Source organism: Manis javanica, chromosome 17 (genome assembly GCF_040802235.1).
Source record: "Manis javanica isolate MJ-LG chromosome 17, MJ_LKY, whole genome shotgun sequence".
Taxonomy (NCBI): Eukaryota; Metazoa; Chordata; class Mammalia; order Pholidota; family Manidae; genus Manis; species Manis javanica.
The window spans coordinates 9,481,914-9,509,852 of NC_133172.1; the positions used below are offsets into that span (position 1 = coordinate 9,481,914).

The following is a 27,939-nucleotide window of genomic DNA, read 5'->3' on the forward strand; positions in this document are numbered from 1 at the left end:
TAATGCTATTTTTGTTATGTTTTAATAAAGACTTTTTGCTTTTAGAGATACATTCTGAAATATTTACAGATGAAATGATAATGGTATCTGGGGTTGGCTTGAAAATAATCAACAGGAAAGTGGTTGAAGTACAGGAAGCATGGTCGGCCCTGAGTTGAAAACTGATGAAGCTTAGCGTACATGGGGCTTCATTATATATTCTCTCAACTTTTGTGTCCATTTGACATTGTCCTTAATGAACAGTTATAAAATGTCCCTGATTTTGCTGAGCTGACATTGTAGTGGAAAAGACAGGCAAAATAATAAGCAAAAAAATGCATCAGATGCTGATCACTGTTATGGTAAAAACTAAGCAGGAGAGGTGGGTATATTGCATCTGATTGGGAGGTGTATTTGTTCCCTATGGCTGCTGTAACAAATGTCCCCAAATTCAGTGGCTTAAAACAGCACACATATTGTCTTATAGTTCTGGAGGTCAGACGTCCGAAATCAGACTCACTGGGCTGAAATTCAGGTGTTGGCAGGGCCACATTCCCTCTGGAGGCTCTAGGGGAGAATCAGCTTTCTTGCCCTTTCCAGCTTCTGGAACGCATTCCTTGCATTCCTTGGCTCTGCCTCCTTCCTGTGTCTTCAAAGCCTGCTGCGCCAGCATCTTGCTTCAGTGTCACATTGCCTGTTTTGTCCTGCTATTGAATCTCCCTCTTACCAGGACATTTGTGATTACAGGTAGGGTGCACTTGGATATCTCAAGAGCCTTAACTCCATCACACCTACGAAGGGAACAGGTTCTGGAGATCTGGGCCTGAGGATCTTTGGGGACCATTATTCAGCCTCCCTAGGGAGTATTGCAATTTAAGTAGAACAGTCAGGGAAGGCCCCACTGAAGGAAGGACCTCTGGGGAAGGCTTGAGAGAGGTGAGGAGGAAGCCACTCAGATCTGAAGGAAGGGCCTTCCAGACAGAGGGAGAGGTGGCTACAAAGGCTGGGAGGGCACAGACGGCCATCATTCTAAGAAGGCTCCCAGTCATCCCTGCCTTCTGGTATGCACACCCTTGAATGACTTCTCCCCTTGACCGTGGGCTGGATGTAGTGATGCATTCTAAGGCATGCAGTACAGCAAAAGTGATGGCCTGTCTGGAGAAAGACAAGTATCAAATGATTTCACTCATCTGTGGAGCATAAGAACAAAGTAAAAACTGAAGGAACAAAACAGCAGCAGACTCACAGAACCCAAGAATGGACTAACAGTTACCAAAGGGAAAGGGACTGGGGAGGATGGGTGGGAAGGGAGGGAGAAGGGGGAAAAACGAGCATTACAATTAGCACACATAATGTAGCAGGTGGGGACATGGGAAAGGCAGTATATACAGAGAAGACAAGAAATGATTGTATAGCATCTTACTACGCTGATGGACAGTGACTGTAATGGGGTATGTGGGGGGGACTTGATAATAGGGGGAGTTTAGTAACCATAATGTTGTTCAAGTAATTGTACATTAATGATATAAAAATCAATCAATTAATTAAATAATTTAAAAAAGTGATGGCCTGTCACTTCTGACATTATAAGAAACAGTGAGTTCCATCTTGCTTGCCTCTCTCTCTGGCTCCTCTTGCTTTGATGAAGCCAGCTGCCCTCAGAGAGGCCCACGTGGCAGGAGCTTGAGGGCAGTCCCTGGCCAACAGCCAGCAAAGAAATGAGTCCTGCCAGCAGCCACCTGATCAGCTTAGCGGTGGATCATTTCCCAGATGCACTGGCATGACTACAGCTGTGTTCAATTCCTGATCTATAGAAACTGTGAGATAATAAATACAGTTGTTCTTGACCATTACAGTTGGTGGTGATTTGTTGCACAGATTAGCTGACTAACACAGACCCCGTGCCTGGGCGGGAGAGCCAGGAGGCCAAGTGTGGCTGGTAGGAGTGGGCTGGGGGAGAAGAGTGGGAGATGACGTCAGAAGGTGACAGGATGCTTAGCCCAATGCCTGGCATGAGTAAGTCCAATTCCCAACTTCATTTTATTATGTACTTGGTGTTAAGATGTCTCCCCTCCCTTCCACCTACTTTAATAAAGTAACTGGGGCTGGGATGGAGGAGCCCAGAGGGTGACTGACCCAGCCTGGGGAGTCAGGGAGGGCTTCCAGGAGGAGGAGATGTCTCTTTGAGACCTGAAAGTGAGGAGTAGGAGTGAGGCAGGCTAAGATGGGGAAGGCCACACTTCAGGCAAAGAAGATGCCACTGGAGGCAAGTAGAGAGCAGAGGAGTAAGCAGCAAGGGGGCTAGAATGCAGCATGTGGAATGCAAGCTCCTCCAAAATGGAGGGCATCACCATGCTTTTCTTCCAACCATCTGATGTCATGTGTGGTTGCCCTTCCCAGTTCATTCTCCTTGTATGTGGCACTGCAAGAGTGTCTCTGTGTGTGTGGCTTTGATTAGGGCTCAGGGTCATGTCAACAACCTCACTAACTGACTTGATGCCCACCCACACCATCATCACCATTATGAGTTCTACAGGCCCCCTAGGGCCTATTTTCAGAGTGTAAGTCTAACTTCGGAAGTATAGTCTCATTTCTATGACTGTACAATGTCATGTGTTGATGTAAATTTCATTATCTTTACTTTAGAGGTGGGGAAATGGAGTCTCTGAGAAAGACTTGGCCAAGGCTTTATGGCTAGGTCAGGTGCTGCTCTCCATCCCAGCCCTGTCCACTCTGGGTCCTCAGTGTCTGGGGATGGTTCTGTCCCCTGCACTGGACTGTGCACCCTAGGAGGGCAGGGCTGGTGCTACCTCGGTCATTGCTGTGTGCCTTTTGCCACCAGCACAGGGCGTGCACAGAGCAGGGGCTCAGGGAATATCTAATGAATGAATGAATGAAAGAAAGTGAGGGATTATGAAGGAAGTCACAACCCCGGCATGGCCCTCCTGCCTTTTCCACTAAGTCCTGTGGTTGTTTCAGGCTCTTTTCCCTAATCCCTGCTGAACAGGGAATAGAGTGACACTCTCCTTCTCTGCCCAGAACAACTCCAGAAACTACCATGCACACAGACGGGGACACACAGAAACTAGAATAAAACGGGATGTGGGCAACTCATCTCACCTGAGCCTGCTTTTCATCTGTAAAATGGGGATGATAAAAGCATGTGATTTATAGGGCTGGTTTGAGGATTAAATGACATAACTTTTAGAACAACAAATGCTGGCGAAGATGCAGAGAAAGGGGAACCCTCCTACACTGCTGGTGGGAATGTTAGTTCAACCATTGTGGAAAGCAATATGGAGGTTCCTCAAAAAACTAAAAATAGAAATACCATTTGCCCTGGGAATCCCACTCCTTGGAATTTACCCAAATAATACAACTTCTCGATTCAAAAAGACATATGCACCCCTATGTTTATCGCAGCACTTTTTACAATAGCCAAGATATGGAAGCAACCTAAGTGTCCATCAGTAGGTGAATGGATAAAGAAGAGGTGGTCCAAATACACAACGGAATATTATTCAGCCATAAGAAATAAACAAATCCTACCATTTGCAACAACATGGATGGAGCTGGAGGACATTATGCTCAGTGAAATAAGCCAGGCAGAGAAAGACAAGTGCCAAATGATTTCCCTCATTTGGAGAGTATAGCAGTGAAGCAAAACTGAAGGAACAAAACAGCAGCAGACTCAGAGACTCCAAGAATGAACTAGTGGTTACCAAAGGGGAGGGGTGTGGGAGGGTGAGTGGGGAGGGAGGGAGAAGGGGACTGAGGGGTATTATGTTTAGTACACATGGTGTGGGGGGATCACAGGGAGAACAGTGTAGCACAGAGAAGGGACATAGTGGATCTGTGGCATCTTGCTGCACTGGTGGACAGTGACTGCACTGGGGTGTGGGTGGGGACTTGATAATATGGGTGAATGTAGTAACCACATTGTTTTTTTCATGTGAAACCTTCATAAGAGTGTATATCAATCATACCTTAATAAAAAATTAAATAAAGTTTATTTTTTTTAAAATGACATAACTCTTTTCTCCACTATCCCAGCCTTAGCCACCGACTAGCCCCTGTTTGCCAGTCTTAGTCCCCCCAGTTCATGTGTCACAGGGCACCCTAAGTGACTTAGGGGTTCAGAACGAAATTTGACCATTTCACTCCCCTGATGATTCACTCCTTCAATAAATACTTGTTGAGTCCCTGCTGTGTACTGGGTCCAGTAGCTGGCACTGCAGATACAGTTGTACATAATATGGATAATATCTCTGTCCTTATGGAGGTAACCTTTTAAACAAAATAAATAAGTCAAATATTCAGTATGTCATACCGGGTCTGAAGAAAAAGAAAGCAGGAAAGGGAGATACAGTGGTGTGTGTGTGGCGGTGGGGGCTTGAGTTTAATTTGGTGCTAAGGGAAGGCCTCCCTGAGAAGGTGACACTTGAAAAAAGAGCTGGAGGGTGTGAGGAAGTCAGCCATGTGGACATCAGGGGAAAGAGCTCCCCAGGCAGAAGGAAAAGCAGATGCAAAGGCCCTGAGGTAGGATGTGCCTGTTGTGTTTTGGGAACAGTAAGTAAAATAACATGGTTGAAACAGAATGAGCTGGGGGAGACAGGAGATTAGAGAAAGGTAAGGTGGTTTGGGGTAGAGGTGATGAGTGGTCAAGCTAGTCAGAGAGTATTCTGTAGGCCACCATAAAGATTTTTGGTCTGGCCCTGCCCTCCTAGCCAGCTGCATTCTCTCTACTCTGTTCTTGCTTTTGAATCCCACCACACAAAACTCCTTCCAGCACGTTGATGCATTAGCTTTTTCTCGCCTCAGAGCTTTTGTCTGTAGTGTTCCCTCTACTTGGAACACCCTTTCCACTTCTCTCATCTGTCCCCTTTGGCTGGTTTCTACTCAAACCTCATTATTTCAAGGAAGCCTTTCCTGACCACTCCATGCTGGCCAACACTCACTCACCCCCACAGTTGACAGCAGGCTTCCTGTACATAGTAGTGCTTATGGTAGCCTGAATTTTCCCTTCACAGCACTTGTCCTACTTGTAATTATATATTTATTTGTAGGTTTAATATCTGGTCTTTGAGGACAGGAACAGGGCTGTCTTCGTCACCTTCGTGTCCTCAGGCCTAGCACAGTAGATACCACATAGCTATATGTTGAATGAGTACATAAAAGTTAGTAGCATTTATTAAATGCTCAGTATTAGTTAGGCCCAGTTTTAACTGCTTTATGTGGGTTAATTTCAGCATCGTCTACATTGTACGTAGATAATCTCATTGTCTCTATGAGAAAATGGAACTCCAGGGAATTAAAGTAAATTGATCAAGGTTACACAGCTAATAAGACAGTGGGACCAGGATTTGGACCCATGCATTCTGGTTCCAAAGTCTACTTACATCTTAACCACCAAACCACAGTGCCTTTCCATTACTGCCTGATTAAGACAGTATCTGGCAAATAGCAGGAGTTAAATAAGTGGGAGGAGTATTTATCCCAGAGAAGTCTAGGACACACATAGCAGGCATTTTTGAAGTGCCTGTTTGTCTGGTACGGGGAAGCCATTCCTAAATCGTAGGCCCCAAAGGGGCCCCCAATTTCCCTGATATTTTCCTTTAGTCTCTTTTCGATGCTCGGATAATCTGGGCAGATGCAGGAAGACCAAATCCAAATGAATGAATCGATTCTCTCGGTTCTCTTCCTTCCATGTTTTGTTCTTGGTATTCGTATTCGGCGATCCCCTCTCGGGAGCCCGCCCCCGCATTGCTGTGCGCAAGCGCGCCATCTCTATTCGCTCCGCCCCAGAGGAGTGACGGGCGAGATCAGCCAATGGCTTCGTGAAAAAGGCGGAGCGGCACCTCAAGATCGCCCACGGATCCTGCCTCTACTGAATGTTTATGAGGGAGGCGGGTCGACTCAGCTTTACGCAGCGGCGGGCGCCATGAAGTGAGAGGGGTTTGGGTCTGCAGCACGGGATGGGTTACAGGGGTCCGGAAAATGGGGGTACCGGTGGGCGCGCCTGGGGAGGTCAAGGGGTGGGGTGGGGACAGCCGCAGGACCCACAGGGCGGTAACGGGGATGGTCTGAGGAGAAGCCGGGGGGACCGGGAGGCTCCGGGGGAACTGGCGGGCCGGTGCCCGGCAGGTAACCCACTGGGCCGGACGACGGGGAAGTGTGGGAGCTGGAGAGGGGCTGAGGGGACCGGGGACTGACCCGGCAGCCCCCACCTCCAGGCTCAACGTGGACGGGGTGCTGGTCTACTTCCCGTACGACTACATCTACCCGGAGCAATTCTCCTACATGCTGGAGCTCAAACGCACGCTGGACGCCAAGGTGGGTGGGCCTGGCCCGCCGCGCCCCATCTGAGAGGTGGGGCCGCCACACGTGCGTCTCAGACTGAGATTGGAGGGTGTCCGGATTTTAGAAATCAGGTCCTTGGGAAGCTAGCACTCCCAAACCTGTTATCTAAAATAATGGTTAATAATAGCAGCTAACATGTATTTATCAAAGGCTGCCATATATAGACTTTGCAGTCGGCCACCCAGGTTGCACTCCTGGATCCACAGTTGTGTGCCTTTGGGAAAACCACTTAATCTCCCCGTTCAACAGTTTTCGGCTCTGCAAAATGGGGATAGTAATACTATCTACCTCGGAAATTCACGTGAGGGTTATATGAGTTAATTCACCAAGGAAGGTAGCGTTTCTCAAATGGGGCCAATTTTGTCCCCAGAGGATAGTTGGTGATGTCTGGAGATATTCCTGGTTGATATACTAGTGTACGTGGGGTTGCTGCTGGAATCTAGTAGGTGGAAGCCACGGATGCCGCCGAACACCCCACAGTGCACAGGACAGCCCTCCACAACCAAATATTATCCAATCCCAAAACGTCAATAGAGCTGAGGTCGAAAAACCCTGATGTAAGACACTTAGTAAATAGTGCCAGGCACAGAGGAAGTGCTAGAGAAGTGTTTACTAAATTACAAGAAAAAAGAGTCACTGTATTTCGGATACCATGCTAAATATTTAAGCCCCCTGCAGTTTCTCGATATTCCTCAGTCAGGCTTTGTAGAAGTGCTTCTTAGACCCATTTAAAAGATGAGGATACTAAGGTCAGAGAGGTGAACGTACTTGCCTAAGACCACTCAACAAAGCAGCAGCAGAAGTGGGGTTCAAACCCACTGGGGCACAGACTTTTAACTGTTGTTCCAAGATGGTGGCATTCTGGAGGGAGGTGGTCCCTAGAGTTTGTGTCTCTGAGGTTCTGAGACCCTGTGTCTTGTCCCTCTTGCCCTTAACACACAGGGCCATGGAGTCCTGGAGATGCCCTCCGGCACTGGGAAGACAGTGTCCCTGTTGGCCCTGATCATGGCATACCAGCGGGTGAGTGACCCCCTGACTGGGCCCATGGAGGGGGAAGAGGGAAGGGACCAGGCAAGGTTTGAGCCCCTTGTCGTCGGCAGGCGTATCCGCTGGAGGTGACTAAACTCATCTACTGCTCGAGAACCGTGCCTGAAATTGAGAAGGTGAGCCAGGGCCTGTCCTGGTGTCCCCCATGCTCCCTGCACTCCTGGTGGTTGCCATCACAGCTTTGGGGGGTGTTTGGGGATCTGGGGAAGGTGATGGGCCTGCCTGGTCAGGGGCTTGTGCTGCAAACGAGGCCGAGTGTCCCCCCACCTCCTCGACTGGAACAGGTGATTGAAGAGCTACGCAAGTTGGTCAACTTCTATGAGAAGCAGGAGGGTGAGAAGCTGCCATTTTTGGGGCTGGCTCTGAGCTCACGGAAGAACCTGTGTATTCACCCTGAGGTAAGCACCCATTCCGCCCTCTCCCTAAGCCCCAGGGTTGAGGAAACTCTGCCCTCCCACCAGGAGTCCTAGATCCCCAGACCAGACCTCTCTGGGAGACATAGAGGGACCACACACTGGATTCTCTTGTGACCCTTCAAATTCTGATTCACTGTGTTCCAGGCAAGCATGCCTCGTCCAGGGAGCCTTCCTACTTTCTCCCAGTTTGAGAGTAGCTAAAAAGGCAGTTCCTGGAATCTGGCAGGCCTGGTTTCCTGGCTCTGAAACTTGTTAGTTCGGTGTCTATCTTTCTTTCTGTAAAATGGGGATAATGAGTCAGTTGCTTCATACATTTGTATGATGGGGCAAGGAGCTCAGAGGTGGGTGAAATGGGGGAAGGGGGTAAAAAAGTACCATCTTTCAGTTGTAAATAGGTCATGGGATGTAACGTACAGCATGGTGACTGTAGTTAATAATACTGTTGTATATTTGAAAGTTGCTAAGAGAGTAGATCTTGAAAGTTCTTATCATAAGAAAAAAATTGTGACTATGGTACTTACTGTGATCATTTCACGATATATACAAGTATTGAATCATGTTGTACACCTGAAACTAATATGATGTTATGTGTCAATTGTATCTCAATAATTAAAAAAACGGGGCAAGAAAGATCATGTACAGCCCTTGTCATGTACAAAGAGCTAAAATAGTGTTAGAAGTTGTCATTATATTACTGTATATAATAACACATGACAAATAGAGCATGAGTTATTTTTAAATTGTTACAAAACCATTGGGCTCTCTGTTTGTCAGGCACTATTCTAAGCGCTTTATGTAGTAACTCATGAAACATATGTAGCATTTCTGTAAGAATATATGATAAATTATAGATATGATAGATGAAAGTCAGAAGTAGCATATGCCTTGGTGACTGCTAAGTGGAAAAGGGAGAAGGAAGGGTCGGCAACTTAGAGCCTTCCCTTTGGTGAAGGAAAAGGTTTTGCTCTGAGGAGAGGCAGCCTGTGCTGTTACCACCAACAGAGCTGCAGAGTAGGACGGCGGGCAAGGCGGGGTCTCAAACTGGGCAATCACAACCTCTTCTAATTCCTAGACCTTGCAAGGTTCTGGAGTTTCAGCGTTTTAAAAGATAAAGCATTTACCCTTAATCTACACACTAAAGATTTTCAAGGCTTAATTTTTTTTTTTTCATTGAGGTATATTTGACATACAACATTATATTAGTTTTAGGTGTGTATAGTATAATGATTTAATATTTGTGTACTTGCAAAATGATCTCATAACTCTATTTAACCTCTGTCACCATATGTAGTTACAAATGCTTTTATTGTGATAAGGGCTTTTAAGATCTTTTTTAGCAACTTTCAAAGATATAATACAGTATTGTTAGCTATCGTCACCACACTATGCTTTATATCCGTGCTATGCTTTATTTATCTGCTAATTAGATGTTTGTACCTTTTTACCCATTCATCCATTCACCTATTTCTCTCACTCCCCGTCCCCTGCCTCTGGAAACTATAAGTCTGTTCTCTGTATCAATGAGCTGAGATTTTTTTGTTTTTTTTTAAGATTCCACATATAAGTGAGATCATACAGTATTGTCTTTGACTTATTGGACTTAGTATAATGTCCTTGAAGTCCATCCATATTGTCACAATTGGCAAGATTTCATTCTTTTTTATGGCTGAGTAATATTCCATTGTAAATAGGGCTTAATGTTTTAAAAATAATAACCTGAGTCTAGCAAGTTTACCACTCTTGCATCCACGCATTAAGTTCTCAAGTATCTTAACTGTGTAATATTGAAACAGACTGAAGTTCAAGTTTTCCAAAAATCCCTGAGTCTCACCGGATAAAGGACCGAACAGCATCCCATCCCACCTAACCAGGGGATGTAGAGCCTCACGTTCAAGAAGCGGTTGGGCTCCTCAGCCTCTCTGGATGCTAAGATGCCCTCTGGCCCCCCAGGTGATGCCCTTGCGCTTTGGGAAGGATGTCGATGGGAAATGCCACAGCCTCACGGCCTCCTACATGCGGGCACAGTACCAACAGGACCCCAGCCTTCCCAACTGCCGCTTCTATGAGGTGCCTACCCAGCCAGGTGAAGGAGGAAGGGCGAGACCACTTGCGACAGCCAACTTTCCTGACCCCCAGGTGTCTTCTCACCCCAGGAGTTTGACATCCATGGGCGCCAGGTGCCCCTCCCTGCTGGTATCTACAACCTGGATGACCTAAAGGCCCTGGGGCAGCGCCAGGGCTGGTGCCCCTATTTCCTTGCCCGCTACTCGGTGAGGAGGCTGGCGGGTATGCGCGGAGGGGGATACAGACTGCCTGCCCATCTGTTTGTCCGCCTGCATCTCCTGATTGGTCTGTACCATATGTCTGTCTATCAGTCTGTCTATTCATTGGCTTATATTTGTGCCATGCCTGCCTCCATGGGCCTGTGAGGGGATGATGGGCTATGGCATGGATGGGGAGGCAGGCAGCCTGGGGTAACCCTGTCCTCCTTGCCCCCCAGATCCTGCACGCCAATGTGGTGGTTTATAGCTACCACTACCTCCTGGACCCCAAGATTGCAGACCTGGTATCCAAGGAGCTGGCCCGCAAGGCTGTCGTAGTCTTTGACGAGGCCCACAACATTGGTGAGGAGGAAGCCAGGGCGGCAAGGTATGCCAGGCTCTCGGGCTGCCACTGTGTCTTCCTGACTGAGCCCAGCCCTCACCCTTGTCCTTTCTAGACAATGTCTGCATCGACTCCATGAGTGTCAACATCACCCGTCGGACTCTGGACCGGTGCCAGGGCAACCTGGAGACCCTGCAGAAGACAGTGCTCAGGCAGGGGGCGCGGGTGGCTGGCAGACCTCGGTGCCTCTCCTGGACCCCTGTTCTCTTTCTGACCTGCCCCCTGGGATGCCAGCCCCATCCTGGTACCCACAGGGGTCCCCTGCTCTTCACACCCCCTGTCTCCCTGCAGGATCAAGGAGACGGACGAGCAGCGTCTGCGGGATGAGTACCGGCGCCTGGTAGAGGGGCTGCGGGAGGCCAGTGCAGCCCGGGAGACCGACGCCCATCTGGCTAACCCTGTGCTGCCCGATGAGGTGCTGCAGGGTGAGCTGCTGCCCCACCGCCACCTGCTCCCTGTCCCACTCCCCCGCCTGGCGGTTGACTCCTCGTCCCTGCAGAGGCAGTGCCCGGCTCCATCCGCACGGCTGAGCACTTCCTGGGCTTCCTGCGGCGGCTGCTGGAATATGTCAAGTGGCGGCTACGTGTGCAGCACGTGGTGCAGGAGAGCCCCCCCGCCTTCCTGAGCGGCCTGGCCCAGCGTGTGTGCATCCAGCGTAAGCCCCTCAGGTGTGGCCCCACACGGCTGGGGGAGGCATTCCGGGGATGGGGGGGTGGGCAGGCCCCGAGTGCCTCTTGAGCCTTGTCCCGCACGCCTCGGCTTGCAGGCACCATGTTGCCAGCATCAGGAGTAAGCGAGGAATGTGGAGGGAGCGTGTGTGATGGCGGTAGGTAGACCAGGCAGGTCCATGGGCAAGGTCAGAGCTGGTCTTGGGTCCTTGTGGTGGGCGGGGGCCTGGCCACACACATGGCTTGATCAGATAATTTACCTGAAGAAGGTTTGATGGACTTTACAGAGCAGGTGGGAAGGGCAGGGAGGCTGATGGGGTGACAAGGGCCCTGGACACTTGCTAGAGCTCACAGAGATTTCCACCCCAGGCCACAGGGGCAGGGGAGGGTGCAGCTCTGGAGAGGGGTTCTTGACCAGCAGGGTAGGAGCCAGGGGGAAATGCCACAGTCCTCTGAGCCCCTGTCTCCTCCCACCAGTGCCTGTCACTGCCTCCCCAACGATGCAGTCTGGGGGTGCGGCACCTCCCTGGGGCAGAGCAGGCAGAGTGGACCCGGGACTCGGGGTGAGGCTTTCTACACTTTTCCTTTGCTGTTTCGGTTAAGTCATTGGTCTTCTCTGAACCTCAGTTTTCTCCTTTATAAAATGGGTAGGGGTCATCACCTTGCCTCTCAGATTTCTGGAGTGGTTAAATGAGAAGCAGTGACACAAGTGACTTAGCTAGTCTTGAGCACTTCACGTTCCCCATCTCAGGGAATCTCAGTGCGGTGTCCCTGAGCTGCAGGGAGGACGCTGCGGCCCCAGGGGTGGGGGCCACTGCCCATGCGTGGCGTCGTTGTGTGAAGCCAGGCCGGCAGGACTCCAAGCCGCTGGCTGCTCTGCCTCTGCGGGGGTGGGGTGACCCTCAGTGTGGCCCCGCCTGACTCCCAGATGGGAGTCTTGAGAGGACAGAGGTGGATCTTAGCCAACCAACCCATGTTCCCCGAGTGCCTGCTCTGCTGGGGACACTGTGGTGACAGAAAGCTCGGGCCCTGCTGTCCGGGGACTCACCACCCGGGATGACCAGAGTGGGCAGGGCTAGAATGGGGGAGGCCCGAGGGCTCGCAGCACAGAGAGAGCGCCTCGTCCAGCCTAGGGTCCGGAAAGCTGGCCTCTGGCAGGGGGTGCAGTGGGAGCGAGGGTGAGGTCGTCCCACCCCACCAACATGGTGGGAACTGGGAGAAGAGACATTGAATATGCGATTGAGATCAGGGCCCAGAGATGGGACAGTCCCTGGAGGGGACGTGAGGAGATGGGCCACCTGTGAGAAGGCCCAGGCTGTCCAGACTTTCCTCCTGTGTTTATTCATCTAATGTGCATTCCTTGCGCACCTCTCCATCGTGCAGCCCTGTGCTGGGCGGTGCTGGGGACCCAGCAATGACCACAACAGCCCTGGCCGTGCCCTCCCAGGGCACACAGTCTAGCAGGGGAGGTGCACCTGTCCCCAGGCAGGGATGACCAGAGTGGGCAAGGCTGGGCTGGGGGAACCCAGAGCCGGCACGCCATCCAGCGGGGGCTGGTAGAGAAGGCAGACTTGAAGAAATGGCGTTCAGGGGGCAGGTTTTAAACTCTGTCCATCTGGCTCCAAAGCCAGGTGCTCCTGCTCCACGACCTGTCGGAGGGGTGAGAGCCTCAAGCCTGACTGCCAGTGTTCGGGACTGGGTGGCCTGGCGTGTGTGTGAGACTGCAGGAGTGTGTGAGGTTGTCCTCTCTGAGCATGTGGGGACACTGATGCTGTGTTGCACCAGGGTGGCCAAGTGTGACGGACAGTAGGAGAGACTCTTGGCATGAGTGTGTATGACTGCAGCTGTGCAAGATTCATGTGGCTGCCGGGTTCTGGGTGTGGTTGTGTGGGTCCTGTTTTGTCTGAGAACCTGTGTATGGGATTGTGTGACCACCTGTGACGGCATCACGTGACTCTGGAGTGTATGGTTGTCTCTGTGTGCCATTGTGCAACTGTGTGTGATGTGCATTTGTACAGTGTGGGGACAGAGGTGACTGAAATGTCCCCAGCGCCTGCCCTTCTGGGGCAGGGCTCACCCAGTCACCTGGGGACACAGATGAGTGGCCACATGCTCTCATGGTGGAGGAGGGGGCTGCTGGTCCTGTGACACCTGCTGCTACCCCCTGACCCATCTCACCTCTGCTCCAGATTCTGCGCCGAACGCCTCCGCTCCCTCCTGCACACCTTGGAGATCGCTGACCTTGCCGACTTCTCTCCACTCACCCTGCTCGCCAACTTCGCCACCCTCGTCAGCACCTATGCCAAGGGTAAGCTCACCTCTTCCTGTTTCTGCTGGACCGACCCCCTAGCAGCTGCAGTCAGGATCCCAGTGGAGTCCAGAGGGTTATCCCTGAGACTGGAACACTCAAAACCTTGCAGGGCTGGGCTCAGGATTGGGGCTTTGTTTGTGAGGGCAGTGGGGAGTCACTGCAGGTTCTGAGCAAGCGGGGGGCAGGGGCAGATTTGTGCTTTAGACAGATTGTTCTGGCAGGGTCTGGGGTGGGAGAGGAGGAGCCTGGGCCACTGTGGAACAAGAGAAAGGGAGGTGTTAGAGAGAGCTGGGGGGTAGAGGTGGTGACTCGGTGCCTGGGTGTGGGGGACACGGGAGGGAGGAGTTGAGAGAGAAGCTCAGGGAGAGGGCAGAGTGTTCTGGAGGCTTTGCCAGTCAGCGTCCCCTCCCCTTCCTCGGCTTAAAGTGGGCCAAGGGCTCAGCCCGATCCCCAGGGATTACTCCTCTGTCCAGGAAACCAGGTCAGGCCTGCCCGACATCCTGCGGCTGGGCTGGCCCAGCAGGACAGAGAGCCCATCTCCCGACTCCAGCATCAGCAGCAAGTCTTGCTGGATGCTTCCTTCTGTGTCCATCCCTCTGTCCTGTCCCATCTTCCCTCTGGGGCTGGCTTTCTCTTTTCTCTTCCCATCTACCAGCACTTCACATTCATTTACCTGGAACATCTTTCCCCAGCTAGCTACCTCAGCCCAACTAGCCCCTCTTCCTTCAGTTCTTGGCCCAGTGGAAATGTCCCCTCCTCCAGGAAGCCCTCCCTGACCCCCAGGCCATATCAGGCCCTTTCCTCTGCACTCCCTCATCCCAGTCCTGTCCATTCTGAGTGGTCACTCTCTGGGGACAAGTCTGTGTCCCTATCACTGTACTGTGAACCCCAAGAAGACAGGGCCAGACCTTCTCACTGATATGACCCCAGCAAGAATTGATGACCCTTTTTTTTTTTAAGTGAAATTGAATATGTGATTTTATTCATTCATCTATTTGTTCAATAAATATGCCAGATCCAGCACTAGGGAAAAAGTAGGAACCAAGAGAGACGCCACTCCTGACCTCCTGGAATTTATATTCTAGAGGGGGAGACTGCAAAGATGCAAATAAATAAAGATAATTCTAGGAAGAAATGGTTTTCACAAGAAATAAATATGTTGCTGTGTTGGAGCATTCCTGCAGTGGCCCGGGCAGGCCTCTCTAAGGAGCTGACACAGGAGCTGAGTCCCAAATGACCAGAGAGACCCAGCTTAGGGAGCTTTCCAGGCAGTGGAGTCAGCAAGTGCAAAGGCCCTTGGGTAGAGTGAACCTGGTGGTTTTTAAAAGTTAGGCAGGAGGTCCATGAGCAAGGAGGAAATGGGGTCAGCGAAGCAGGGTCCTACAGATGATTCTGGGCCCTGGGAGGGGTATGGGAAGCCGTGGAGGGTTTTTGAGCAGGGGAGGGATGTGTCTTGACTCAGGATTTCCCAGGGTTCCTCTGGCTGCCAGGAAGGGAACAGGGGTGGGAACTGGGAGTCCAGTGAGGGGCCAACTGCAGTGGTCTGGTCAGGAAGTGGTGGCAGCTGGACTGGGAGGGATGGAGAAGTGGGCAGACCACAGACTTTGGTGGCAGAGCTGGCCATCCTCCTGATGGCTTAGACACAAAGGTCAGGGGAGAGGGCCCAGGCTTGGGTGAGGGGTGGGATGGGGGTCTGAGGAGCTTCTGGGGCTCCCTGCTCAGGATCCTCCGCATGCACACCTTTTCCCAGGTGTCAGCCCTGGGGCCAGGTACGCAGGTCGAGGTGTATTTCGAAATCAGATGCCTTGGTTTTAGGCTTGGGTGGCTGGTGGCTGGTCCCATTCACTAACTGGTTGGGAGGAGGGAGCGGGTAAGGGGGTGGCCGAGGGCTTATGGCTTTGACTGGTGCTGGGGAACCCTACTGGCCCCTGCAGGTTTCACCATCATCATCGAGCCCTTTGATGACAGGACCCCAACCATCACCAACCCCATCCTTCACTTTAGGTGAGACCTGATCCCAGTAGGGGTGTGAGACCTGATCCCAGTGGGGGTGTGAATGGGCCATGGGGATCCCGCCCCCTGGCCTGGCCCTCACCCCACCATCTGTTTCCTGCAGCTGCATGGACGCCTCGCTGGCCATCAAACCCGTGTTTGAGCGCTTTCAGTCTGTCATCATCACGTCTGGGGTGAGGACCCTTCCCCGGCCCCTAGCCCTCTACTGTGCTCCTGCCCCCGTCCTGCTAAGATGCCTCCTGCTGTCCCTACTACAGACACTGTCCCCGCTGGACATCTACCCGAAGATTCTGGACTTCCACCCCGTCACCTTGGCCACCTTCACCATGACGCTGGCCCGGGTCTGCCTGTGCCCCATGGTGCGTAGAAGGGTGGGGGGCGGGGCAGCCTTTCTTCCCGCCACTCCCGCCAGTGCCCGAGGAAGGAGAGCTTTACAGCAAAAGGCACGGATTCTGGTTTCAGACAGTCCTGGGCTCGGTGCTGCTTCTCCCTGGGGGCATGACTCCCCAAGCCTCGGTTTCCTCATCTGTAAGGTGGGAATGCATCTCCCTGATCTCACAGGTGGCCGAGGGGATTTAGTGGAGTAATGGGTGTAAAATGCCTATGTGGTCCAAGGCCTGGCTCAGTCAGCATCTTGGCTAGCATGGTTTTGCTCAGTTCACCCTCTGGCTGTGACCTTGGCAGGCGACCCTTCTGCTTTGCCTCAGTCTCTTTCTCTGTAAAATGGGCATCACAGCATGGGCCCTCGGTCTATTCCGGAAGCCCTTGGGTCAAATGTAATTCAGAATTTTCCAGACCTTAGAAGCAAGGGATATGCTGTGGGTATGTAGCACTCCCAGCAGGGTCTGTCCAACACCCTCCAGTGAAAGTCATATTGTATTTCTGCGGCAAAATGTTTTGAAGGGTCAGACTGAGGGAGGTAGGTCAGGATTCTGAGTAGACTCAGGGCAGGGAAGTTTCGGCAACTGTATGAGTCTGTGCCCGACTCAAACACCTGGGGCTTGCAGAGTGTTTTGGAATTGCCCTTCAGGGGCTGCGGGCTGGTGGTGGCCGTGCACGGCATCATGGGTGCCGGTAGGAACACATCAGAGGCTGTGGAGGTTGTGAGGAGCGTCCCTCCTGGAAGCAGCTGGCACGGAGGCTGGGGCTGGCCAGAGGGCACTGCTGGTTACAAACATGGACAAACTTGGGTTCACTAACGTCTTTGCTGTTTATTTGCCATGTGACCTTGGGCAGGCAGCTCACCTTCCTGAGCTCCAGGTCATTCATCTGTGTAGCACAGATAACAGGGTAGCTGAGGGCTCAGTGACAGGGTCTGTAAGCAGCCTAGGACAGCGCTAGCAGGCAGGCGGCACTGAGTGTCGGGGCCGTGGCTGTGGCTCTGCTTGTTACCACCTCTCTCCCTCTCAGATCATTGGCCGCGGCAATGACCAGGTGGCTATCAGCTCCAAATTTGAGACCCGGGAAGATATCGGTATGCTGCCCGTGGGGCTGGTTTGCGTGGGCCCCCGAGGGGAGGCGCGTCAGAGCGGGCTGAGTCACACTGCGCTAACAAACATCCCCAAGTCAAAGTGGCTTGGGCACCAGCGGTTACTTCTTGCCTGCGGTGTGGGCCACTCTGGGTTGGCGGGGGCCTGCCCCAGGTCCCTCTCACTGTTGGACACATTGCAGTGGTGGAATGAGACAGGAGGGATTGTGGTGGCTTGCGCAGTGCCCCATAAAGTTGCTCACCTGGACGTGGCACATGGCCACTTCTGCAGCCATTTCATTGGCCAGGGAAAGTCACATGGAAACAACTTTGGGGGCTGGGGTGGGGTGGTCCTCCCAGGGGCCTGGAAGGAGAAGCGGGATGTGTGTGAACAACCCCACAGATGACCTCAGGGGAGTTTCTAGGAACCTAAAGTCAAAGACAGGGCATTAGACAGGAAAGCGCCCATCAGGATGGGGAGGAGGACCCGGGCCAGGAGAGGCCTAACCTCTGACCCCTCCCAGCGGTGATCCGGAACTACGGAAACCTCCTGCTAGAGATGTCCGCGGTGGTCCCTGACGGCATTGTGGCCTTCTTCACCAGCTACCAGTACATGGAGAGCACCGTGGCCTCCTGGTATGAGCAGGTACGCCCGGCCGCCCACTCCTCGGGACGGCCCCTCGTCAGCTCTTGGCTTTCTTCCTGTGTGTTGGCTTCATTTGTGTGTTTTAAATGGTGGTGCGCATCATAGGTGACAGGACAGCGTATAAAATACATGTGAACGGTTTAAGCAGTGTGTACTGCTGTGCCCCCTCCACGTCCAGGTGAAGAACTCAGACGTTAGCAGCATCCGTGGGGCCTTCCTTCCCAGGAGAGGTGACTGTACCTGACCTTTTGAGTTCCTTGTTCCCTTGGTGTTCTTGGGGTTACTCATGACTGTCCTAGCACATGTGGCTGGATGTAGAGACACTGGATAACAGGAGTGACTAACTGGGTGCTGTGCCATTAGAGGAAGGTTCTGGAGAATTAAGGTTGGGCAGTGATTCAGGCGGAGTCTTCAGGAGCCCTGCTGGGGAGTGTGGGGCGAGCTCCTGGAGCATTCCAGAAGTGGGGCTCGCCACAGCTGGGCCCTGGGGCCGGCAGGAGCGGGTCGGGGAGGGGGCCGCTGTGTCTCCTGCTTCTGAGCCCAGCTCTGGGGTAGGTTAAAGCAGATACTCAGGGTGGGCAGTGAGGAACCTGGCTAATCCAAGCATCAGGGAAAGGAGGGGGTAGCGGACAGGGGCCACATCCATTTCCAGCCAAGACCTTGGTCTTATCCTCAAAAGGGCTCTTTCCACACTGTGGGAAGGGTGGCTGCTGATCATGTGAGCCCCACATCCTGAGTGCCTTGTGTATCCTATTTAAGAAAGCTTTGCCTACCCCAAGGCCACAAAGATAGTCTCTCACACTTCCTTCTAGAAGCCCTATAGCTTTAGCCTTCACATCTGGGTCTGTGAGGTACCCCAGGTTCATCTTGGTGTAAGGTCAGAGCTGAGGTTCATTTTCCCATATGGACATCCAGGGCAGAGTTGAGTGTAGCCAGAACACCCGTGTCCTTAATCCACCTTCTGCCAACCCACACCACGGCCTGCCTGGTGTCCTTCCCTAGGGCATCCTTGAAAACATTCAGAGGAACAAGCTGCTTTTTATCGAGACCCAAGATGGAGCTGAGACCAGCGTCGCCCTGGAGAAGTACCAGGAGGTGAGAGTGGGTGGGGTGGGAGATGCGGAAAGACCAGTGTGCAGACAGGCCAAACAAGGCAGCTCTGAGCGGACCCATCTCCTGTCTTGGCCTCCCAGGCCTGCGAGAATGGCCGTGGGGCCATCCTGCTCTCGGTGGCTCGAGGCAAAGTATCCGAGGGAATCGACTTCGGTGAGTGGACTGGGCTCTCCCCTCCACAAGCACTGGCTCTGGCCATTTCTGCTTTCTAGGGGACCACCCACCTGTGGCCTGGGTGCACTCGGGCCTTCCATTCCCTCTGAGTGCCTGGTGGGGCCCTCCGAGCACACCCATCAAACAGCATGGCCTCCTGGGCCCCACAGGGTTGGCCCCTGCGGCCACCCACACGATCACCTGTCTCCACCTCCTCAGTGCACCACTACGGACGGGCTGTGATCATGTTCGGTGTCCCCTATGTCTACACCCAGAGCCGCATTCTCAAGGTGAGCTGCACCTGGGGCCACGTCTCTTGGGCCCTCCCCCACCTGGGCCTTGTGTGGAGTGGGAAGGGGTGGCCAGGCTGAGACCGTGCCCTCACCTCACCCACAGGCACGGCTGGAGTACCTGCGGGACCAGTTTCAGATTCGAGAGAACGATTTTCTCACCTTCGACGCCATGCGCCACGCTGCTCAATGTGTGGGTCGGGCCATCAGGGGCAAGACAGACTATGGCCTCATGGTTTTCGCGGACAAGGTGCAGGTTCAGGGGCTTCCGCTATCCAGGCTGTTCCCCCAGTGGTTGTCCGGGTGGGGAGGGCCTGGGCGCCTCAAACCAGGGGCCTGACACCCTGCCTCTCTCCCACTCAAAGCGGTTTGCCCGGGCAGACAAGCGGGGGAAACTGCCCCGCTGGATCCAGGAGCACCTCACAGATGCCAACCTCAACTTGACCGTCGATGAGGGGGTCCAGGTCGCCAAATACTTCCTGAGGCAGATGGCGCAGCCCTTCCACCGGGTGAGCCCAATGGGGCCTGTCCTTGCTTCCCTTCACCCTTCCAGGCTAAGCTCCTCTTCCAGGAAGATCCCCTGGCCTATCTCCCCAGGGCTCCTTGGCCTTAACAAAGCTGACTGTGTGCACCGTGTGCCAGGCCTGGGGAGAGTTGAGGGCTACAGATGGGCAGGTGCAGGGGACACCATGGAGGCAGGGCCTCCAGAAAGCTGATCCTCTCCTGGCTTAGACACAGCTGTCAGGCTGCTGCCTCCCTCAGGCTTGTCTTCGCATTGTACGGGTGTTTCCAAAGTCGAGCATCCTGTCTTGTAGCCCATACACTACTGGCCCTCGAGTCTTGGATCCCCTGGTCTGACGCCTCCCCCTCCCCCTCCCCCAGGAGGATCAGCTGGGCCTGTCCCTGCTCAGCCTGGAGCAGCTGGAATCGGAGGAGACGCTGCAGAGGATAGAGCAGATCGCCCAGCAGCTGTAGTGTGAGGTGGGGGCAGGGCCGTGAAGGTGTTCTCACGACTCCTGAGTCTCGCCTGACCCTGGGCCCAGGCACCGTGGGGCCTCGGGGAAAGTACTTGAAGGTCCTTGCAGGAAACCTCAGGCAGATACTCCTGACCACCAGAGCCAAGGCCTTTAATCTCAGGAGATGGTACTGGGGAAGCCACTCCACTCCCCCACAGCTCTCCTCAGCCCCCCTGGGAGCTGCAGCCTCGTGGTCTGTCACCTTCAGCTGGGACCCAGGTCTTGGGTGCTGGTGCTGAGGGTCCGCGAGGCCTCGCCCAGGTGCCGATTGGAGACCTGGGGACAGGCATGGGGGGGTTGATGGGTGGGTGAGGGGCAGAGCAGTGCTGTCCCGTTTGTACTCGGGCACCCCCGGCATCCTGCCTGCCAGCTTGTTCTTCCCACTGGCCTTACTGCTCATCTGCCTGTCCCCACATCCAGCCTTACCCATCCATCCCCCTGTCCTTGGGTCCATTCCCACATCAACATGCCAGTGTGGTCCCCCCACCTGGACCCTTGGCCCAGGTTTCCCTGTCCCCCGTCACCTGGATCCCAGCAGCCCCTGGGCTGTCTGTGTTCAGCACACTGAGTGACACAGCTCTCTTCATCCTGCAAGGGGTGTGAGGTCAGGTGAGTCCAGGAGTGGCTAGCTTCCACTCTGGGGGAGACCTCTCCAGCACCAGGTGGGCACCATGGCAGGACCGGGGCAGGGGTGGGCTGCAGCCGTCAGGGCTCTTTGCTGCTCTGATCCAACACTCACCCAGCTGCCCCCACCAGCCCCTCGCCTCGGAGACGGGAGACCAGCTTCTCGCTTCCACGCCGGATGGACTCACGAAGCTTGGAGAATGAGCTGCTCCGACGAAGGGTCTGGGGAGGGTACCAGGGACACTAATCAGTCCCGTACCCCCATCCCCACCCTGAGAGACGCAAAGCCCATCCTCACCTGTTGTCCTGCATCGCCAGCTGTGCCTGGGTTGGGGGCTCCTGAGGAACAGGAAGGGGACACCCATGAGGACACTGAGAAGCCTCCTGGGGTGGGGGAGAAGCTGGGGCTCACCGAGAGGGGCCGGCAGGTCCTCCCTGCGGAGGATTTCCTTGTACAGCTCTTCTGCCTGCTGGTACTTGTTCTGTTTCAGGTAGGCTGAGGCCTGTGGGGAGGGCGTGGCCTGGGTGATCTAGGCGCAAATCTGGGAACCCTGCACTCACGGCCTTGCGCTGCAGCAGAATGGGTCTGGAGCCTGTCCCCCACTTCCAGCCTGGGGGACCGAGGGCAGGTGACTTCAGGGCCTTGGGCCAGTGACACAACCTCTTTGTGCCTTAGTTCCCTCATCTGCAAAAATGGGCCGATAGGAGCACCTGCCTCATAGGGTCCTTTAAGAAATGGATGACACAGGAAGCATACAAGGAAGTGGGGCTGGGGGCTAGAGCTCAATAAATACTGTTGCTGTCATCTGCTCCTGGTCAGTCTCTAGCTTTTTTCACTGGAGCTATTCTCCGGCCACCAACTTGCAGGTTTCCTGATGTGTCCGTGTCCTGTGTGCTAAGTGATGTCACCAGTCAGGGCCCAGCTTGGAGGCCGAGTCTTAAGGGACCCCTTTCTTAAGGGCCCAAAGATTCCCACTCGCAAGCCACTGGGTGCCTGCCCCGTGTAGGCCCCTGCCGGTCTGTTCCCTCACCAGGTTGTTCTTGGTTTTGGCCACGTTCGGGTCGTGGGGCCCGCCCAGGGCTTCATAGATGCTCAGGGCTCGGGCGTAGTGCTGTTCCACCTCCTCGAACTTGCCCTGGTTCTGGCAGAGCAGCGCCAGGTTGTTGAGCTGCTTGGCCACGTCTGGGTGGTCAGCGCCCAGGACCTAGGTGTCATGGGGTCACAAGCCATTAGGGTCACTGGGACTGGTGGGCCATTGGTGCCAGTCACTATAGCAGGACCGTAAGTTAGGGTTATAGGATCAGAGTGGAGAGAACATGAGGTTGGGGAGCAGAAGTTACAGTGGCAAACTGGGATTAATCAGGTCAGGTGGTCCAGAAACTCAGGTACCAGGGATGAAAGGGTAGATCAAGGTCAGGGTTATACTGGTGGTCACATGGGGTTAGAAAGGGCAGGGTTGGGGGGTATATGAGATGAGTTATGAGGAGGGGTCAGAGTCAGGAGACAAAACAGCTCACAGAAGGTCAAGGGATTGGGTAATCTGCTCAAGTTGGGTTCAGGTCAGATGGGCAGGACATCGTAGGATGATGGTATGAGAGCCTTGGAACTGAACCCTCAGGACCAAGTGACAAGGGCCACAGAGGACAAGGGACTCTGGGGCTGGCCAATGGGTGGCACCTTTTCCCGGATCTCCAGGGCACGCTGGCACAGGGGCTCCGCCTCCCGGTAGCGCCCACGCTTCCCGTAGAGGACAGCCAGGTTGTTGAGGGTGGCAGCCACCTGTGGAGTTCAGGGAGGCAGGTCAGGGTGGGAGGCACCGCCCCACAGCCCCACCTCCTGGGCTGTCACTCACTGCAGGGTGCTCAGGGCCCAGCGTCTGCTCCCGGATCTGCAGGGCATCATGCAGAAGGTCCGTGGCCTCTTTGTATTTGTTCTGGTCCCTGTGGGGGACCCCAAGGATGGAGGGGGTCAGCCTGGCTGGGCCATGGCTCGGCTTATCCCAGCAGGCCCAGGGGCCTGGCAGAACCACATTGGTGGCACCCTTCAGGGGTCCCCTCTGGGTCTCCCCACACCTCCCAAGCCCAGCACAGGGTCTCTATACCCCCAGATCACTGCCAAGCCTCTGGCCACCCCAGGTCTCCCCTATTCTGTTGGGGTCTCTGTTACCCATATTCTTTGACTCCTCATTGCCTAGGTCACGGTGGCCTCCCCAGACCCCTGTTCTCCCCACCACCAGTCCAGGCACATTGGCAGAGTATCAGGATCCCCCCTGCCTCTGCCCAGCAGTCCCTACCCTACTGCCCCTCACAGCCCCAGTGGCTACAGCCCTCACCTGTATACCAGTGCCAAGATGTTGAGCATGGTGGCCACATCAGGGTGGCAGTGGCCTGAGCTCCGCTCCAGATCCTCCAGGGCCTGGCGGCACAGTGGCACGGCGACTTCATAGCGGCCCTGTCCCGCGTACTGGATCACAAGGTTGTGCAGGGTCCGAAGGCGGGCCGGGATCTCGTAGCCACCCTGCTGAGCAGCCGCAGCCCCCGCTGCCTCAGGACCTGGGAGTGGTGGGCATGAGTCACACAGGCCTCCTACCTCTGCAGCCCCACGTGGGGGGACACACACCTGGGAGCTACCACTGCCTTGCCCAACTGGCCCCTGGAACCCCCCGCTGACCTCTGAGACCAGAGTCACAGGCATACTGGCCTGTGGGATATGAACATCAGGGCCCACCTGGCTACCATAGCCACTTGCTTCATGCTTCTGACACCCTGCCCTCCCCCATCTCCTGCTCGGAGACTTTGGGGTCCAGCAGTCTCTCCCCAGCCTTGCCCTTTTGTCCTCCATGGCTGAGCACCCCACAATGATGGGCTCCCCCACACCCACCTTTCCTCTCCTCCTCCTCACTGGGGAACAAGGAGACCAGGCTGTCTCGGCGAAGGGGGGCTTCTGGCTGCAAGGACAGGGGAGTGGGGAGTCATAAGTGTTGGGGACCTTTTTCAGAGACCAGGGTCTTGAATCTCAGGGTGGTAGTGGTCCTGACCCCAGGGGTCTCCTGAGGGTTTGGGGAGGATCTGGAGCTTTGTGGAAATGGGGGCTTCTGCAGAAGTCCTAGTGGGTCTGGGGTCATGGGGCGCTGCAGAGGGTTGGGGTTCTTGGGTTGTCTAGGGCTCTGGGGCTCTGCGGAGGGTTGGGGGCTGTGAGGCCTCTAAGGAGGGGCGGCCCCCAGGGCACCTGGCCCTCTGCAGGTGGGTCATACTGCCGCAGCTGCCCCAGGAATTCCAGGTGGCCCTTCTCCTCCTCCAGCTGGGCCACGGCTTCCTCACTGGCCCGCAGCCGCCTCTGCGTCTCCTCCAGCTCCTCCCGCAGCCACGAGTTCTCCTGGGCCAGCCGCCGGGCCTGTGCTCGCAGCCGCTGCTTCTCGGCCTCCAGCGCCCCCACATGCGCTGACAAGGCCAGCAGCACCTGCCGGGGCTTGGGAGTCTCAAGTCCAGCCCAAGATCTCAAAGCACCCCCATTCTATCAGGATTCCCCTAGAGTCGGCAGCAACCCCTCCAGTGTGACTCTAAGGATGTGAAGAGGCTCCCAGGGGTATCCCAAATCCTGCCCAGGCACCCTTCTCACCTCACCCAGGCACATAAATTACGTGCAGGGACTCCTCATACTCCACCCGTGCCACCCCAAAGTCTGTCCAGGACCCACGGTTCTACAGAAGGACCCCACCTGGTTCAGGGTTCCCTGTCACACACGAGCCCCCCTCCCACCCCCTGCCCCCAGTGCTGCCCAGGGCCCATCTCTGGCCTGGCCCCGCTCGGCCTCCCCTCCAGGCCTGCCTCCCTGCATACGCGGCTGCTCATACCTGGGCCTCGCCTAGCCCCAGCTCGATGGCCTCCAGTGAGTGGCTCACCACCTGCTGCTTTTCTTCCAGCAGTTCCAAGCCAGCCACCAGGCCCTGTCCTGCCAGGGCCTCAGCCAGATGCCTGGCCAGGCCGTGGTGCTCGGCCCGCAGGGCCTCCAGCCCCTGCACCACTTGTCGCGTCTGCCGCACCAGCTCCTCAGGGCTCAAGCGCTCTGGGCCCAGCCCTGTGCCTCCAGGGGCTGCCACCTGGACAGACATGGCTGCTCCTGAGGGTGGCCAGGATTGGGGAATCACTGCTGGGGCCAGAAGAGCCAACCCTTCAGTCTCCATGCCATTTCTGCCAGCAGGACCTCTCCCAGCTGTCTTCCTCTCCAGCCATCTCTGCCAGCCCTCTGCCTCGTGCCCTCCTCACTCCAGCCAGCATCCTGTCCCACAGCCAGCATCCCAGCCAGCACAGTCTAGGCCACCTTTCCTGTCCTCAGCGCAGGGCTCTGCCCTGAGGGCAACTCCAAAACCCTGTGTATAACTAATCAAAAGAGGGTAGACAGCTGTCTTGTGGTCCCACCTGTCCTCAGCTCACCTGGTCAATCCTCCCCACCCCAAGGACCCCAGATACCCTGGCCAGACCTCCCGGCCGTGTGACCTGGACTGCAGGTGCCCTCCCCTGCTGGGTGAGTGGGGTGGGGCATGTGGAGGCAGCAGCCTCTCTGTGAGCTCATTCTTAGGGTGTTTTTGTTGGGAACCAGTCAGACCACTGGGGCTGGGGCGGGGATGAGAGCCCAAGGGGCTGGGTTGCTGGAAGCAAGGAGGTGCTAGATTGGGGGGCTAGGGAGGGAACCCCACGTGTTGGCTCCCAGGGCCTGAGGAGCTGACAGATCCCGAAGTTAAAGGATCTCCACCCTTCACTGCAGACAGGCCCAGTCAGCCCAAGGCATGCTGGGACACAGGTGTGGCAGGTGTGGCCCATGGATGTCACACTGGCCATGCAACAGCTGAGGGTCTGAGGCCAAGATTATAAGGGGTGGGGGTCTCACATATGGGACTTTGTGTGGTTGTATGTGGGTGACAAAGTCAATGAACAGCTCATGGTTCCCCTGGAGCCCTTGTACAACACACACACACACACACACAGGCATGCACACACTCCCCTCTCAGAAACACACCCTCCTTCTTAAAAACACAATACATATTTTCAAAAATACACATGCTCTTCTTTCAAATACAATGAAATACACACATATGCCCCTCTCTGAATACAACTTAATATGCTCTGTCTCTTAGAAATAACAATGAAACACTCAGAAACACAACACACTCTGGACACACTCTTTCAATTCTAAAAAATAAAAATATGCACACTCACACATGCATATCTGCCTTTCAAAATACAACCTAATGCAGCCTGCCAACTCAGGGGGACACACACCTACCCTTCTTTCAGAGACACACATCTACACTCCCTTCTTGGAAACACAGCCCAACACCTAGATACGTTTTCCTCAGAAATAAAAGCCAACACACACAGAAACTAGCTCTCCCCCTCATCCTGTCACCTGTGAAAATACAACCAAATCCCCAATCACTCGCAGGCAGACCGCCTGTACCTCCCCCACAACGCATGCCCTCTCCACCCACACTCAGCCCTCACCCCACCGCCCACCGCCACCTCCAAGCCTGCGCACACTCCCACGACTCACTGTGGACCTGAAACCACCTTCCCCACTTGCTCCGCTGTCCCCCACTGTGCCAAGCCAGCCAGGGATTCACACGCATGCTTGTGGCATCCACACGCCTGTATGTGGCATCCACATAGACACACCTATAGAGTTCAATCACGGCTGTGCAAATACCCCTGAAGTCAGACTAAGTTATGCCGTCACAAGTGGGTGTCATAGACACCACAGCACAGACAGCTCTGGTGACACACATCGGCAGTTCCAGGGTTCCCACACCCACCCTGTCAGGCCTACTTTACTCAAGCTACTGTGTCCACCATAAGCAGCCGAGAGGTTTTGGCACCTGCTCATTGAATGCTCACAATCTTTTATGTTCAGGCAGTGATGCAGGCATGTAATCAACTGCTCTCTCTCCATGTACATATGTATACATATGTGTATCATACCTACACACACAAGCCCTATAATGTGTCAAACTCACAATCACAGAAGTTTCACTGAGTCATCCTGACAGCTGCAACCATTATTCACACAACTTTGCCAACGTGAAGAACCTTCCCACCGCACACCCCATCTTATACAGCTGAGCTGAATGCTCCAGACACAGCCTCGCACCCACCAGCCACAGCCATACCAACAACCCAGTAACAGTCTCATGACACGTACAGTTAGATCACAGCTGCCCAACACTCAGACTGCTTCTACACGCAGCAGCTCGCGCCCCTGTACGGCCTGCAGGCAGCTAACCCCCTCCATGTCCTCAGCCCCACACAGCTGACAATGTAATCCGTTCCCCCCATCCTTCCTGTGCCACACACAATGCCCACCTCCCTAAGACCCACCCCATCTTACAGGCAGACAACCACAGCCGCACACCTCTTGGTCACATCCACACTTAATTCTATAAACAGTTCAACGCCCAAAAACAGACACACACAGAACATCGCGGACCCACAGAGGTCGCCCACATTTTCATTTACTGAAGCAATTCACACAGTGCCTCTTGAGTCCCTGCAGGGTTACAGGCCAGTTCATCTCCCTTTTACACCCATACCCACAGCCTGACACCATCACATGCACCCATGAGCTTCCTACACCATCACACACACACCTGAGCTTCGCCCATCATCTCTCATACACACGCACATGTCATCTCCACACACACATACACACACACCCGGCAGGCAGGAGGCCCGCATTATGGAAGCCCCTCAAACCACACAACTTAACCCAGGCGGGGCCGCGCAGCCCCGCGCACCCGGGCTTCGCGAACACAGGGGCCCCCTCCCACACCCTAGGCCCCGCCCAGTCCTCGCTCCTGTTTACCTGCGCACGGGGAGGGGGCGCGGTCCCACCTGGGTCTCCAGACCCTGGGGAGCCCCAGGGCGGGGCAGGGGACCTCCAGGGGCCCCGAGGCTGGTCCCGTTGCTAGGCCAGGGGCCCAGGGGTGCGCCAGGCCCAGCTCTCCCCCAACCCATCCTTGCGGCCCCGGGGACTCCCGCCCGGCACTCCCGGCGCCCACCTGACCGCGGCCGGCTCCGGGACCCGCTCTGCCCCGCTGCTCCCGGCAGCGTCCCGTACGCCCCGCCGCTCCCAGCTGCGTCCGCGTCTCGGGCCGCGGGCGTTTCCCCTGAGGGGCGG

At 54.9% G+C, this 27,939-nt stretch overlaps 2 protein-coding genes across 10 annotated transcripts; one reads left to right on the plus strand and one right to left on the minus strand.

The window, feature by feature from the left end:
• The first annotated feature begins 5,776 nt into the window (after window positions 1–5,776).
• On the plus strand, window positions 5,777–21,573 carry ERCC2 (ERCC excision repair 2, TFIIH core complex helicase subunit). Of its 3 annotated transcripts, none has more exons than XM_037005444.2 (24): window positions 5,777–5,925; window positions 6,213–6,312; window positions 7,282–7,359; window positions 7,440–7,502; window positions 7,617–7,784; window positions 9,753–9,869; window positions 9,956–10,072; window positions 10,303–10,426; window positions 10,522–10,618; window positions 10,758–10,891; window positions 10,966–11,134; window positions 13,324–13,442; window positions 15,380–15,449; window positions 15,562–15,631; window positions 15,716–15,817; window positions 16,869–16,932; window positions 17,451–17,572; window positions 18,575–18,667; window positions 18,766–18,838; window positions 19,058–19,128; window positions 19,235–19,378; window positions 19,494–19,637; window positions 20,011–20,109; window positions 20,901–21,573. In XM_037005444.2, the coding sequence occupies exons 1-23, from the start codon at window positions 5,921–5,923 to the stop codon at window positions 20,101–20,103; spliced, it is 2,337 nt and encodes a 778-aa protein (XP_036861339.1). In that variant the 5' UTR covers window positions 5,777–5,920; the 3' UTR covers window positions 20,104–20,109; window positions 20,901–21,573. The 3 variants fall into 3 exon arrangements, with proteins under 3 accessions (XP_036861339.1, XP_073081372.1, XP_073081373.1); XM_073225271.1 differs by having other exon boundaries at window positions 7,671–7,784; XM_073225272.1 differs by lacking the exon at window positions 5,777–5,925 and adding an exon at window positions 6,105–6,123.
• On the minus strand, window positions 20,232–27,939 carry KLC3 (kinesin light chain 3). Of its 7 annotated transcripts, none has more exons than XM_073225275.1 (13): window positions 27,821–27,939; window positions 24,623–24,915; window positions 23,998–24,237; window positions 23,650–23,716; window positions 23,102–23,321; window positions 22,622–22,709; window positions 22,447–22,548; window positions 21,800–21,973; window positions 21,181–21,271; window positions 21,067–21,107; window positions 20,884–20,990; window positions 20,669–20,732; window positions 20,232–20,420 (listed from the first exon to the last, which is right to left on the minus strand). In XM_073225275.1, the coding sequence occupies exons 2-13, from the start codon at window positions 24,878–24,880 to the stop codon at window positions 20,349–20,351; spliced, it is 1,524 nt and encodes a 507-aa protein (XP_073081376.1). In that variant the 5' UTR covers window positions 24,881–24,915; window positions 27,821–27,939; the 3' UTR covers window positions 20,232–20,348. The 7 variants fall into 7 exon arrangements, with proteins under 7 accessions (XP_073081376.1, XP_073081375.1, XP_073081377.1 ...); XM_073225274.1 differs by having other exon boundaries at window positions 24,623–24,888; window positions 27,821–27,938; XM_073225276.1 differs by having other exon boundaries at window positions 24,623–24,888; window positions 27,625–27,827.